General features: G+C 34.1%; 3 protein-coding genes across 4 annotated transcripts; all 3 read right to left on the reverse strand.

The window, feature by feature from the left end:
* Nucleotides 1-201: 201 nt before the first annotated feature.
* Nucleotides 202-3032, reverse strand: LOC126669463 (RAN GTPase-activating protein 2). Of its 2 annotated transcripts, none has more exons than XM_050362935.2 (2): nt 2863-3032; nt 202-2030 (listed from the first exon to the last, which is right to left on the reverse strand). In XM_050362935.2, the coding sequence occupies exon 2, from the start codon at nt 2017-2019 to the stop codon at nt 403-405; it is 1617 nt and encodes a 538-aa protein (XP_050218892.1). In that variant the 5' UTR covers nt 2020-2030; nt 2863-3032; the 3' UTR covers nt 202-402. The 2 variants fall into 2 exon arrangements, with proteins under 2 accessions (XP_050218892.1, XP_050218893.1); XM_050362936.2 differs by having other exon boundaries at nt 202-2043.
* A 1507-nt stretch (nt 3033-4539) lies between these two features.
* On the reverse strand, nt 4540-7054 carry LOC126670659 (uncharacterized). Its single transcript, XM_050364435.1, has 3 exons — nt 6876-7054; nt 6224-6600; nt 4540-4815 (listed from the first exon to the last, which is right to left on the reverse strand). Exons 2-3 carry the CDS (start codon nt 6578-6580, stop codon nt 4786-4788), a joined length of 387 nt encoding a protein of 128 aa, XP_050220392.1. The 5' UTR covers nt 6581-6600; nt 6876-7054; the 3' UTR covers nt 4540-4785.
* Nucleotides 7055-8369: 1315 nt separating this feature from the next.
* Nucleotides 8370-14806, reverse strand: LOC126668896 (ARM REPEAT PROTEIN INTERACTING WITH ABF2). Its single transcript, XM_050362119.2, has 19 exons — nt 14457-14806; nt 14162-14325; nt 13719-13891; nt 13518-13638; nt 13360-13434; nt 13161-13255; nt 12915-12990; nt 12707-12814; nt 11756-11884; nt 11594-11662; nt 11380-11439; nt 11161-11284; nt 10892-11031; nt 10339-10402; nt 10176-10255; nt 9852-9916; nt 9662-9779; nt 9442-9566; nt 8370-8874 (listed from the first exon to the last, which is right to left on the reverse strand). The coding sequence occupies exons 1-19, from the start codon at nt 14725-14727 to the stop codon at nt 8790-8792; spliced, it is 2142 nt and encodes a 713-aa protein (XP_050218076.1). The 5' UTR covers nt 14728-14806; the 3' UTR covers nt 8370-8789.
* Between the last annotated feature and the right edge of the window lie 1027 nt (nt 14807-15833).

Raw genomic sequence — 15833 nt, forward strand, 5'->3', positions numbered from 1 at the left:
AATGAAAAGTGAATGCCCGCTATATGAAAACGTAGGGATTTGGTTGTACACTAGAGAGAAAAAAAAGTCACCTAAAACATACATGAGAGCAACAATAAGCAAATTAAGAAAAACATTTATATAGCTTCTTTTTAAGAAAAAGCATCGAAGTTATTTAGTTAAATACTACATTATCCCACTGACTAAAATGAGAAAAAAAAATGCTCCAAGATAAGGAAATTTTTTCATTAAACCTGTCATGCTGACTGTAAATCTTTTATGCTCAATTTCGCAGTCCATGCTCTAGCAGAATTGAATAATAAGCCAAAAATGCTGTGGATAGCTCCTGCATACAATTATGTTTCAGTGGTTGCTACTGCAATAAAAAAAGTGAAAGCTACTCCGAAACAATGGAAAGAAACTCTAGTCTTCTTCTCCTTTAACTTCAAGGTTCTTCAGTTTTGATTCCAAGTCGTGCTCATTATCGTCACCCTCTCCAGATTCTTCATCATCAAAGCCTTCAGGATTATTCTCATCCAACGGCCCCAGCATATCAGGGGATTTCTTGAAAATCTCCTTCACCTCATCAATACCTTCGTCGGAGAGAATGTTCTCGTTGATATTCAGCAATTTGAACTCTGGCTTCTGCACCACAACTTGTGCCAACAACCGACCCCCAACTCTTCCGATGGAATTGGTACTCATGTCGACTTCTTTCAGTTTGATATGGCCTTCTTCCATGGCCTTGATAATCTGGATTGCACCTTCATCCTTCAGTTCATTTTCGGCCAAGTTCAACTTTGTAAGATTCTGCTTTGCTGCTACACAAGCTGACAATGCTGCGACAGATTCAGCTGTTATGTCATTTCCAGCGATATCCAACACTTCAAGTGCACAGGCTGATTCCTTGAGAGCATTGGCTATGGCAATGGTACCCTCATCTTCCAAATTCAGATAACTTAAATAAACCTCGGTGAGACCTGCGTGCTTAGAAAGAGATTTACTCAGAGCAACTCCAGCTTCTACACCAAACACGTTGTCTCGGAGGTCAAGTTTCTTCAAATGAGAACAATTGTCAAGCGCTTCCGACAGGGCTATTCCTCCTTCTGCGCCTACTCTTGTTGAGGAGCATCTAAAATCTTCCAGCAACGGAGAACGTTTTAGAACCTCAGCAATGGCAAGTGCCCCTTGATCACCCGTCATATTGTTATGGAAATGAAGAATCCTAAGCTTCTCTGTGGAAGGAATCAATTCACAAACTGCTCGTGCGGCTTCCTCCGAAATACCATCATTCATCAAATAAAGCTCCTCCAAGCAGCTTTGTGACCGTAGGAGGGCCTCAAAGGCCCTCACACCCTTCTCACCCAAAGCATTGTTTGACAGGTCCAAGGATTTCAGAATGCTACCTTCAAGGGCAGAAGAAAATATGTTCATAACTTCAAGAGCTTCAGCCTCTGGTCTTCCGGCAATGAAATCTGACAAGTCAACTTCCTTTAACTGATCCTTGATAGAAACTAAAATCGGCTCAGCAACACGAGCAGCTTCTAGACCAAAGCTTCTATTGCTGAAACATATCTTAGTGTATGAATTTCCAGGATCCTTTAATGGACTGAGTATTTCCTCAGCCTCAATTGCCTCAATAAAGGCTCGTGGACCTTTGGATATGTCAAAAATGTTACAGGATGCAGGAACTTCCTCAGATGCCAGGACTTCTCCATCCTCCCTTGGTGCAGGGCCTTTTTTGAGAATCTCCAAAATTAACTTGCTGCATTCTTTTGCATAAAACTGAACAGCCGAACCTCCGTCACCATCTGGCTCATTTTCATAATGTTTGTTGGCAGCAATAAAAGCAACATCTTCAATTCTTTTTGCATTATCCTCAGCTTCCTCTTTGCTCAAACTGCCGTACTTCTGAGTGAAAATTGACTTGCTAGTGAGATTGTCAGTAATGCGCACCAAAAGCATATGCCTTGTGTTTTGGCTAGGCGGCCAAAGTTTAATAGAGAATGGCCGTTGTGACTTCAGGGTTGCAGCATCCATTGCGAAAGAACCTGTTAATAAGGGCTACACATACATTACCACTTGCAATTCATCTTAATCATTCTTTTTCTCAAACAAAACCAAATGGGAAAGAAAAAAAATGGATCTTTACAAAAATACCTAAAAAAATATATTTGCAAAATATAACCCCTAAACTGCAAATTCTTAGTCCTACCTCAGCACGTCTAAATATTTACTTTTTTACTCAAACAGTTTCTAAAAAACACAATTTGAAACCGTTTTAGAAACAGTTTCTTAAACAATTTCAAATGGTTTTAAACGGTTTCTAAATACACAACTTGCAACCATTTTAAAAAACCGTTTCTAAAACAGTTTCTAAAAAAACGAAGTACTTTTATAAAATTTCAAACCCGGAGTATTTTTTGCAAATATTTTCAAAAACGGAGCATTTTTGACAAATTCTCAACAAAACATCGAAACAGCTGTGAAAACTCTCCACAGGCAAGCCTTATGTAAGCTACATATACAGTTATACACACATTAAACCCTAACCTTGTGCAATTCTCAAGTCATTCTAATCATTGAATTTTTGCTAGAACTACCAATTAGAATCGCTTCGTCGTTTACACAGCTAAATAATCACAGTATACCAGTTATAACATAAATCAACACAAGAATATATAGCAAATGAAAAATGAAACGAACAAAACTAAAATCAGAGAGCAGATAAACCTAATGAAATATTTTAAACCTAATGAACTAAGGAACGCAAAATGTAACAGATCTAAACATTTGAAAAAACAAATTAAAAAAAAACAATACAAAACTCGAATTCTGTATAAAAAAACAAACCCTAAAAATTTTAAAAAAGGAAAGAATTACCTGTGAAGCTCTGTGACTCTGTGCTTAGGTCTGCGTTTTTACGATGTGGAAAAAAAAAACTTAAAATAGTGTTGTATGGAGGGAAAATGAATTTCCACTGAAAATGATGAAAGACAGTGAAGTGAGCAGGCGATGGTGTATTTTGATTTTGATCCTTTTTTAAAAATTTAATATTTTAATTTTATTCTCATATTTAAAGATTAAAATTATTATTATTATCATCATTGTCTTTGTCTATATGTTCTCCTTCTGAAACCATGTTTTTGGGCCCCATGCTGGTCCAGTAAACCCCATTCTCAGGCTCTTTCTATTTTTGTTTATAAACCACTAATTTTATTAAAAATAATTCGAAACAACTACATCTGTAAAATATTCGGGAAAGTTTGACAAGTGCTTCTAATGATCTACCAAGAAGCGAACACACAATGTTAACACATGTATTCCTGATTCGCAGATATTTTTATAAAAACAAAAGACAAATTTAAGAATTATTCTGATCACGCTAAGCAGTCTTCGAACAAAGCATCATCGTGAGATTCAGAATTAAATACATAGCGTTCGACTCGATAGTCATATTCAATCATCCTTTTAACTAATTAAGAGCTTCTTTAAACCCTAAAAGTCAGCTTATCTAGGCTCAAACACGCCTCCTTTCTTTAACCTCTTCGGAGTCTTTATCCCAAACAACGAATGTACCACGTCATTTTTACAACAAGTCAATAAATATTCGCGATAGGGAATCTTTATTTATTGCTTATTTTTTTATTATTAAATATTCACACATGGCAAATACCTTATTAATTTGTTGCACGGATCACGTTGCACAACTGTTGAGTTGTATAATTATTTCATCTTGCGGGGGCAAATATGCGTCTGCATACAAAACTTGGATCAGGCATCCAAGAAAGTTGTTCCCTAATTTAGCATCAAAAAGTTGTTTTTGGAAAATGTCGAGGCTCTTTCTACAACTTGTATTTCTAGATTGGATTATAATTGCAAGTTTAGTTATAATTACTTTAATCAATCAAAGTTATGTTATTGAATTGATCAAACAAGAAATTGAATCAGGCATATGCAAAAGGCAACCTTGATGGTTTAAAGTAGGGGTGAGCAAAAAAATCAATTAAACCAAATTAACCAATTGAACCAAGCTATTTTGATAATTCAAATTATACAATTCCAATCTCTGTTTCAAATTTAAATTATAAAAAATATATTGAACCGTTATTTTATAATAAAAAAACTGAAGAGTTTTACAATGCTTGAAAACCCACAAATTTAACCGTTCGCAAGCATGTTCAATCTGAAACAAAAAAATGTGAACGAAAACGTTCGATATCTTGTTCTGCTCAAGGATAGGGAACCATCAAAACGTAAGATTTTCATATAATTCCGGAGTCTTTTTACATGAACATAAATGCTTATCCTGCTGAAACACCTATAGCAGCCTAAAATCATGAAAAATAGATTAGATTATTATAGATACCAAATTGCAACATTTAAAGACATAATTTGGGTTCATACTGTCTAACTTGCGAGATTACGAACAAAGCTCAGGCCAGACATCTTGTTCCGATCCAGGAAAAAAGTGCCAAGCCTGACCTTGTTCTACTGACTAGACTAAGAAGATTCAGCTTATCAAGCTTTTACGGAAAACAGAAAATGCCAACACAAACATTAGCAGGCAAACACAAGCAAACCGGCTGAAAGACAACGAGAGTCTCAAAATTGGTACATTCAAAAATACACCCAACTTATTTAGGGGATTTTCACAAGAAGGTCAACACTAGAACACGGCTTTTAAATATTCACTAATACCATGATCGATTTCAAATTACAGACCTATCTCATTTATGAACCACAATTCGATATAATTTAGTTTTGTTGCAGATGTGAAACCAGTGATCTCCAGCAATAGTGTCGTCATTGCTTCTTCTCATCTGCTTTCCTTGGCTATGAGAGGAGATGAAAAGAAACAGCCATTAGGAATAATAGAGAATTAGGCAAATAAAGACATGTTAAAATATTCAAATTAAAATAATAGCATAAGATGTAAGAGACTAGAAGAATGCAATCAGTGAGCAGCAGCCTTTGTGAAGAATTGAACTAATTAATTCAACACTGTATGTATGCTAACAGAACTGTTTTAGAACAATGCAACTGATACAGATGGTAATTTCGGTGCTTAATTACTAAATAATTATTTCTGTTTTGGAATTAATATGTAGCACGAACACATATTTCAAGGTTGTCCCACTGAATATTAAGTTGTGTGATATAAACACATTGCTCTATTATGGTGGGGGGGTACGAAGTATATCATGAAAAAACAACTATATATACCTCAATACATGAAAGCAAAAACAGGTTCGGTGTTGCTAAAATGCAAATGTTTTTTACTCTTACCAATTCTAAAAAAGAATAGTTTTCTCAATTATATAGGCTCATTAGAAGGATCCATTAATATGGTCAAGTCGACTTCTTTTTTGACACAAGTCGAATCTACTTAATTGAATCAGTTTAGCGTAATTGAACTCCCATGACAACTATTGAATAATTGCATTTTCTTGTATTTGCCTTTATCGAGTCTTAGATCTAGGTATAATTTCTAGGAAAACTAACTATTCTATCCTTATTTTCCAGACCTAAAAAAATCCCATCTCTGAAGTTTGTTTCCACTGGCATTTACTAAAAGAAAAATAGAATAAACATTTTAAAAATGTCCTACATATGTAAGCTTCTTGTTTTCTTTTTACTCACTGACCTATTTCTTGCATTTCCAGCAAATGCTTTTCATTGTTTTTCATTTCTTTTCCAAATTTAGTTTGACATGAATCTTTAAAGTTGATTTGTTTTTATAATGCTTTAGGCTTCAAATGAACAAAAATAATAATCAAAATGACTATTTAAATAAAAACAACAAGGCCGTGGAAATCCCCAATACAAATAATGCAAAGGCCAAGACGAATAAGAATGCTTAAATATGTGAAGCTAACTAGAACAATATGAAAAACCTATTCCCTGTTCAAGACTAAAGTTACATGCCCGTTTTCACATAATTTACTGATGAAGTTATTTATGTTCTTTTGGTAGCATTGCCGAACATGTTATAGCTATTATTATTAAGGCAGATGATTAATCGGCATTTTCACTCAGTGTGTGTTAAAACTAACAGCTTCGTGATTTCATTTTAATAAAATTGTAACTAAAGTATATAATGCACATGAAAACTCTAATTTTGAGACTTCCATTTATAACTCATATATGTTTTCCTCTGTTTTGCGAAGTTCCATTGATGCAATAAATGTTGAATAAAAGAAAGAAAGAAAAAGTAAAAAAGGAATTAGAAAGAAATACTAACTTTGGTACCGGGAGCAGGCATTTGAAGCTCATGTTCAGGAATAAGAACAGGCCATTTTTCACCAGCTTCGCGAAACATTTGTTCAGTTTCAAGATGCTGACCTTTCTCCAAAATCATACTCCTAATTGACTGTGCAGAGACACTAGTGCCGTCAAAAACCTCCTCGACACCATTAACGAACGTCACAGTGATTTGCGGGGTACGATCATCGGTTCGACGCTTGACAATGAGTTGGCAAGCGGGATTTGATTCTTTGGCCTTGCGGGCGTTGCATTGGGCAAGGAATTCCATGCATGACGCTGTTCGTGGGTCTAGGGCATTGAATTCGATTCGCACTTTCGATAGGAATTTCAACATCCTGATTAATTCTTCTAGCTCTGAGAAAAAATTAAACAGCTAAATAAAAAATTGAAATAGCTCAGAAAACCATAGCAAACCTTTTGACATACCTAATGAAGTGTATTAAATTACACAAAAATGTATAGCAAATGAAATATGAGATAAGCAAAAAATAAAATCAGAAAGCTGAATTTATTAAACCAACAAAGCAACATAAAATTTAACAGATCTAAACATTTGAAAAGGGAAAATTTTAAAAAAAATTGAACTCTGTAGAAAGAAGAAACCCTAGAAATTTTGAATGAAAAATTACCTGTGCAGCTCTGTGATTCTGTGCTTAGGTTTGTGTTTTTACTTTTTACAGTATGAGAGGAAGTAGGGGAAACGGGAATGAGAAAGTTATATAGTGAGGAGGTGCGAGAGAGACTGGTTGTGTTGTATGGAGGGAAAATGATTCCACTGTAAATGAAGGACAGTGAAGAGAGTAGGCGATGGTGTATTTTCATTTGGATTAACTCATTTTTAAGGTCCCTCAACTTAACGTTTTTATTTTATCAGATCCTTAAACTTTCATTTTATATTATCTAGTCCCTAAATTTTACATTTTTAGTTTATCTGGTCCTTAAACCTCCATTTGAACTTATTTGGCTCTTCAACTTTATATTTTTTAGATTATTTGATAGTTAAACTTTCATCCTTTTGAGACCCGAGAAAGCAAAAATAATCAAGGTGTAAGGACCAAATAAAACCAAATGGAAGTTTGGAGACTAGATGAACTAAAAACGTAAATTTCAATGACCAGATAAGACTAAATGAAAGTTCAATAATCAGATAAAACTAAAAATGTAAAGTTTAAGGACTTTAAAATGAGTTAATTCTTTTGATTATTATACTTTTTTTGAATCAATATTTAATTTTACTTTTACGTTTAATTTTAACTTCAATAGTCCCCACGGATGAGCATCATAGTCCCAGTCAAGCTCTAGTCTAGCTACACCTTTTTTTTGTATTACCATAAGATGTCCTGAGCGGATTCCACCTATAAAACGGCACATTTGAACCTTTCACATTTAGACTAATTTCCACTCCAACTGGGTAGGTTTTTTGTGGAAGGTAAAACTGTAGCCTCAAACTCTTGCTACACCTTTTCTAACAAAATAAAATTGGAACTAAACTATTGGCCATTATAGTCTCGAAATTTGACAGTAATCCTAAACTTTAGCTGGGGGAAATCAATCTTCGTCAACCAAAGATTACATTTTTTTAAAGATTAAATCGTAATAAAATAATTTCTCATTAATAAATTTAGTACTATTGTTATTAGTATCTCTATGTTCTCACTGAAACTAATGGCGGAGATATGCACAGATGAAGCCGTAAGTTCTATTTTTTTATAATTAGAAAGGGATAAAACTCACGATCTTGACAAAATTACCTAGTATTTATACCATTTGAATTATAATTTGTTGGTGGTAGAGCCATAGTTTATTATAAAAAGAGAATCTCGATTTTGAACTTCACTGCGCTAATATAAAAAAATTGGCCTCATAAGGTTTATATCCTAATAAATTTTCTGAATACGCCATGTTTTTGGGCCTCATGCTGGTTCAATGCCCGTCCTCAGGCACTTTCCTGAACTTTTATTTCCGTTTTGAAATAATTTCGTATAGTTGCAAGTTTAGCTATAATTACTTTAATAAATCAAAGTTATGCAAAGGTAACCTTGATGGTTTGAAGTAGGTGAGCAAAATTCAGTTACCGGATTAATTTAACCGTTCCCAAACATGTTCAATCTGAAACAAAAAAAGAAATGAATATGAACCTTCACTATCTTGTTCTGTTCAAGGATAGGGAACCATCAAAATGTAAGAATTTTTATAATTTCCCAGTCTCTTTACATGAACAGATATGCTTCTCCCGCTGAAACACCTTCAGCAACCTAAAAGTCTTGGATAATAGATTAGATTATGGACCAGAATTTCTGCCCCAGCTCTTCTAATATTTGCAGAAGAGATTTCACTTACGCTTAATATACTCGCTGAAAGCCGACTTATCATAGAATTGCAAGATACACGACCACCACGGTACATAACATGCAACGGCAATCTTGTATAGGGGACAATTATGAACCATTTTGACCTTTTAAATGGCTCAACATCAATATGGAGATCTACCACTTTCTGTACAACATTATCCAGTTAGACATCAAGAATCAAATACCAGGCTTCTACAGCCGCCGGTTAGGTTTGGTAAGTGCTTTGGCAAAGTAATTCCGAATCTCGGGTATAATACGCTGAATTAAATTGGCGTGCCTGCAAATGCCACAACTAAAATGAATTTCCACCAATAGTGAAGCATCCAACATAGAGCCGCTTAGAAGTAGTGCACTATGCGACACAAGGACATGCAATTTAATAATTATGATAGGCAACAGGTGATTCTTTTTCTTAAAATTGTCATTTTCTGTATGTTTCTCACAGGATTATTAATAACACGACATAAGAAATGTTTAATCACATCCGAAGTCATCAAAAAACGGCAAACCACTTTCTAAAGTCAGATTTTTGCTTCTTTTATCAATTACGACCGCAACTTTTAATTTTTGCAATTATGTCCCAAATCGAAAGGATTGTTGTAATTATGTCCGTTTTTTAATATAGACTTCGTTTTTTCTTACGTAGCATGCCACATTATTGGTCCAGTCGGCTTATGTGGTCTTTGAAGGTGTTAGTCTGTTAGATTAGGACAACATGTGGTAGGTCAAGTAAGCAAAATTAAGTTCCAATTCGAAAATGGATATACAATTGCAACAAAAATTTCGATTTGGTTGCAAAGGTTTGGCCTAAAAATATATATTGTATGCCAATAGGGGAATCTACCTGGATTTTGCATTCAACTTATCGAACTTCTCCAAGATAAACAAAATGCATGCGTGCCTCAGAGAAATTGCATGGAAAGCTTCTGAAAGCTCGTACATGCCTGCAACATTCTCCAAGGATATATCCTTCAAAGCATAGAATAAGAATCAGATTACACATTCATTTTCTCATTTTCAAATGCAAAACGCAGATGCATGCATGCATAACAATGATAGCTCACCTGTGCTATGGTATATTCACAAAGTCGTTTAAGCCCCTCTAAGAGGTACTGATCTGCTGCCCTTAGGAGATCTTGGGCAATATCTAAAGAAACATCTACTGATCCAGTATACACGAATCTGTAGAAAACACAACTCATTAGATTTGGAAATGCTTTTCTCGGAACATATAAACTTTGCAAGTCATCAAACCTCATCATCAACTCGAAGACCTCCCATCTAATATTTGGAATCTCAATGTCCCTTGCGTCCTTCTCCTGTGAGACATTCAAAGAAGAATTATATAACCACCCTTATTTGCTACTGCTTCCTATTCTAGAATCAACTAACAATGAGTCTCGTGTTTAAATATAAAACAATGAGTCTCGTATTTAAATATAAAGATAATCAGTTTTATAATTAACCAAAGCATAACTTTCTTTTGGTTAAAAGATATTTTAGACTTTATAGATCTTTGATATATAACAAGAGAGTGTTTGGCATAAAAAGAGTGGCAATTAAACGACAAGCACTCACCCGGTAACCTCCATCAAACATTGCACGAAATGCATCTGAGGAAGCGAGTAGGCAAATTCTATGGGCATAAAAACGTCTACCTGCAGCAATAATCAATTTGCTCATATTAAATTGATACATGCCAATAATCCTGACATGAAACTATTCAGAATTTATACACAACCTTCAACTAAAAATGTAACGTCAGATAAAGTTGCATTGTTAACATACTGCTCTCCCAAATATACCTGCATGGAGAGAGACGTGTTATCATACACATAAACTTCTGGATCTTTCTCAGCATTAAGAAAAGAAACATAATAGGCTCAAGTTAAATTTCTAGAGTAGAATGTGGTGGACGCATAGATCTCACGCAGCTTGATGAGGATCAAATAGGAAGAATTTTTAACTTCTAAAGTAAATACAAACAAAAAATTAAATTCCCAGTATCATGTCACCATATAATACTCGATGACCTCAAATATGAAGACGACGTGATAATTTTAGACATGCCAAATCCCAACTGTTTCCATGAGTTTCTGAGGTTTCATCTGTTTCCCTGAGTTTCTGATGTTTCATCTTTAAGACGTGTGAATTTTTCAAACAAGAAAAGCACAAGTTTCCGAAATATTTAAAGATGAAAGGGATCTCTTGAACTACAACTTCCAAACCGCTCAAGTCAAATATATGTCACACACCGTGACAAAGTGAACAGAAGGTTTAGTCAGGAAGCTCACTTGTGGAGTTGGAGAAGGAGGAGCTGCGTCCATTGGAGAAAGAGTAGTGGCTTTATTTACCAACTTGTACAGTGCTACAGCTGCATCAAGTTGTTGCTTTGAACTTGAAGACCCAAGAAGGCCAAGAAGTAACTCTAGTCCTGCATTAGAAAAATTATCAGCATATTAATTAACACTAATAATCTAAAATTAAAAAATAATTTCCAAACTAATTAAGTCTTCTCAAGTTTAAAATTACAATTCTCAAAATTACAAAGAAAATGACATGCCATTATCTTCAATAAATATGGTTCTCTGATCATCCGGCGAACAAAGATGTGCAAGAGCTGAAGCAACACGCCGTTGGACTGTTTTCTCCGTCACCCGCATCAGATACAATAAATGGTGTAAAACCTGTATAAAAAGTTCAAAATTTCAAAACCAACAGTTGAAGATTTAAATTGAAAGGGAGTAACAGCACTACAGCATTCAGATTCAGGAGAACTCACTCGTCCATGGATCTTTTCCTCCAATCTTTTTAGAGTCTTGGCTACACAATCTTTCGTTGCCTGCAATTATGTTTACAAAATCCATTTTAATTATGGTATCTCCAGAAAAAACTGCATTGAACTGGTATCTCTTCCAACATGAAGCTAACATACACAGTACCCAAAACGTAAAACCAATGATAGATAACAAAAGCAATAATGAAAATAAGCATACTTGAATAATAAACTCTCCATCCTGCAGCTTCTGAACACCTCCCACCCTAATAAAATCGGATACGTTATCCTATACGAAAATGAGCGAGCACATTAAGATTGCATAACTTTAAAAGAAGCACAATTAACATATACAGATTTGAGTCCTTTCAAAACTTGATACCTCATTATCTGCAAGACCATATAGAGCAAATGCTGCATTATGTTGAAGAGATCCATTTTTTGAATCCAGAAGCTTCAGCAATGGCACTAAACCACCATTGTGAGCTATACCCGCTTGGTTGTGGGAGTCCTGAGATCAAACAGTACTATCCAGCATAAATTATGTTGAAATTCAAATACTTAACTTGCTCGAAAATATTTCAAAACAATCTGCTGCTATGAAATGTATGCAAATCACATATTCCTAAGAAGAAATATGGTTAACAGGCCTCCACTAAATTCATTCAGACTGTTTGTCGAAAACAAATAATGGCAATAATTATATGGCCTATTCAATCATGAATTATGAAATTGTACACAGTATGCCCACTTGGAGAGCTTTCTTGGGAATAAGATTATTGATACTTATTAGCAATTTTAAGTAGCATAAAATATTAAATTAATATTTAACTTTTGCTAATAGTTTAAGTTTTCAATAATGATAATAACATCTACTCCCTCCGACCCAAATTGATAGGTTACCTTACTATTTTTGGCGTCCCAAATTATACACCACCTTCTATTTTATATAACCAATTTTAAAATTAAATTTACCCCCTATTAAATATGCATAGTTATTCCCAAATGAATTAATTGCTCCATAATTTACTATAGAATAAATGCCATTTTTAATATCAATACAAAATGCACCAATAAAAAAATTAATCCGTAATATATTATTTATATATCTAAAAAACTGTAAAAGGATAAAATTGGAAAAAATAGATAAAATAACAAATTTTAACCAACTTAACTATATCTTTCTTAAGTAACCGTGTTTGTCCAAATGGCATATCATTTTGGGACTGAGGGAATAATTTAAATAAACTTAAAGGGATATATAATTCCAAATGTGAAAAGGATTTTTGAACTTTAACTTGTTAGTTTGCAGCCAAGAAGAATAAATAGAGACCTGTGCCAACCTCCCAAGTGCAAATGCTGACATTTCCCTTAGTTGTACATCAGTAGACTGAAGCATCTCTATCAAAGGTTGAACCGCACCCCTTTGCACGATATGAACCTAAAATATATCACTTCTCTAAATCAACTAAATATAGAAGTACAGAAACCGTCTCAATTCAAGGAGAGAGAAACACAGTAAAATCCAAGTTCGAGCCTACCTTGCAATCTGAATCAGTAGCGGCAAATTGACCAAGTAATAAAGCAGCTTCTCTTTGGCTCTCAGAGCAGCAGGAGCTGTTTCCAAGAATAAATATGAAATTGCCAAAATAAAATATTCAGAGGGAAAAGAAAAGAAAAGAGATGAAAAATAACAGTTACGCAAAATAGCAGGTACAGTGTTCACTCTCTGCCAAAGTAAATGGAAAGACATTCAAGAGTGCCAAGCACAACTAACTGAAGCACACCTAAGCAGACCAATAACAGGTTGCAAAGCCCCGGCAGTAAGGACTTCTTTCTTTATGTGTTTGGATGAGTGCACCAAATTTCCAATAACACCAACCTGCAGTAACAAGATAGTATTTCATGCAGACTTAAGTTAATTGTAGGTAACAAATGAAATTCCAGAGATAAACTAACACCACAAGGCAATCTGAAATATCTTACTGCTTCATAATGAATAGCAGCATCCTCTGACCGTAGCATTAGAATAAGTGTAGGAAGAGCGTTACATTCAACAATCTGCACAAATAAGGAGTTTGTATCATTCTACCCCTGTTGAAGATTATTTCATAGAATCCAACTTCCAAACCAAGATCTATAACCTGTTTTTTGTTCTCATCATTTTTAAAAGCCAAGGTTCGCAGTGCCCCAGCAGCTGCTCTTTGGACCTTTATATCGACGAATTCAAGCAACTCAACCAGAGGTGGAATTCCACCTTCCACCCTGTAAGTTCGATAGCCATAAGCATAAAAACAAGGCAATAAACTTAAACCAAAGTGAAATGAAAGCTAAAGTGAGCAAACCTAACGCGTATCTTAATGTTGCTGTTCTCATGAGCTAGATTGGTAATAGCATCAGCCGCCCGTCTAATTACACTATTAACTGCCCGAGAACAAGCACCGTCCTTATGCCTTTTCAGCAGGTCCACTAGATGTGACAAAGCTCCCATGTCAACAATGAGTTGCTGATGCTCTGGCTGTTGACAGCATTATAACAAACATGTTAAAACTGAAATTTTATATGTATGCTTATGCTCATTAAGTTACATGACATAATGTAAAAGTTATCATTAACTCAATCAAAGCTACAAAAATGAAACAAATAATATAATACTACTAAATACTATTTGGCGCACTGTAATAGTAACTATACAATTTTCTTTATTCAGCCAAATAATTCAACCTTAGTATTTCAACCTTATATGAGAAGTTTCTTACTAAAAAAAGTTAAAATTAGCGAAAATGACCTTAACAGCAAGTAGTCCAAGAGCGAAAGCACTCCCTTTCTCGACCTCATGCTCAAACGGCTTCGAATTGCGATCACCGCCTTCACTCGATGCAGGCGGTGCTTGAAGATGCCTAACAAGAGCCGGAACTGCACCTCCTTCCACAATTACACTCACTAATTCCTCTAATTACAACAAAATAACACAAAACTTCTCAATATTTAATCATAACATGCAAAATTACAAATACAACACTATGAAGTGATATTTAATTCATTTCTCATAATACGAAAAAATTAATAAAAATTAATGTTACCGTTTTTAGCAAACTCAGCAAGGACATGAGTGGCGCGTTTAGCAGCAGCACGATCGGCGTCGTTCCACGAGAAGGTAGAGTTGAGAATATTAACTTGAGAAGCAACCTCATATAAAAGCGCTTGCCTCGCGTCACCGAAAGGAACCGCCGCGGCGGCATCCGCCACTGAGATCTCTCGCTGCTCGTCGTCGATCTCCTCCTCCAGTTTACGCTTCTGCCCCTTCCGTTCAGGGAGAGCTTGATCTTCGGTTTGCCTTCTCTGTGGCTCCATCTCCGTGAAACGGATAAACGCTCTCTTCTCACAGACGCACAGATTGTGAGAAATGATGGAGCTGAGTATATATATATTATTATTAATTGCAAATGAAATTAAATTAAAACTTTGAATTAAATTGCGAGATATGAGACGGATATATCAGGGATATTTTGGGGATTCGTAAAATTATTTCTTATATTTCTATTTATCTTTTTGAAGCTTGTTGTAACTTTTATGATTTTCTTTTGCTTTTTTCTTTTCTTTTGTTTTCTTTTTTAGTGGACAAAATTAGATGCGTCGCATTTAAAGTGAAATGGATGGTGGAAAAGTGTAAGATTTACTTAGGGTCTGTTTGGTTCAACTAAATTTTATAATTTTTATGAAATTCAATTGAATTTCTACAAGATATGTGTTTGGTTCAAATAAATTTTTATAATTTAAATTTTTATTTATACTTGAAATATAATATTCAATTTATTTTATTTTATTCAATATTATTTTTATATTTAAAATTCGAAAAATCAAATATAAAAATTCATTTTTCAAATAATTTTCATATAGAATTCATTTAGAAATGAAATGAATTGAAGTGAAATCTATATTAGAATTGATCCAAACAGGCCCTTAAACTTTACTAATTTATGATTTTAATTACTATGTCCGTCCTGTTTTTTTTTTGAGATAAAAATAATTTTATTAAATTAAATCAGAAGCAGTAGTATATTAGTGAGATATTCAGGAAAACTAATTTTTAAAACGATATGTATTATATTTCCATATTATTTTAAATTAATTTTTTATGCATTTTCTTTTATAAAAATTAATGCATATAATTTTAAACACACTACTAATAAAGAGTTATTATGTTAATTATATTTATTTTATTATGCCTAATGGTGGCTATACAATTCTTTTTGACCTAGTGAATTTAGTCTTTGATAAAAAAATACAAACTATAGCCTAATAATTAAATAAATTCAAACATTTAACAAAAATTGTACTCTAACCAAATCTTTCTCATTATAGTAAAATTTATTATATGGTTTATATTTTATTTATCTCTTGAAATTAATTTTAAAATGTATGTTTAAGACGATGCGACATTGATTTGCGAACTAAAT

This window comes from Mercurialis annua, linkage group LG2, assembly GCF_937616625.2.
Source record: "Mercurialis annua linkage group LG2, ddMerAnnu1.2, whole genome shotgun sequence".
Taxonomy (NCBI): Eukaryota; Viridiplantae; Streptophyta; class Magnoliopsida; order Malpighiales; family Euphorbiaceae; genus Mercurialis; species Mercurialis annua.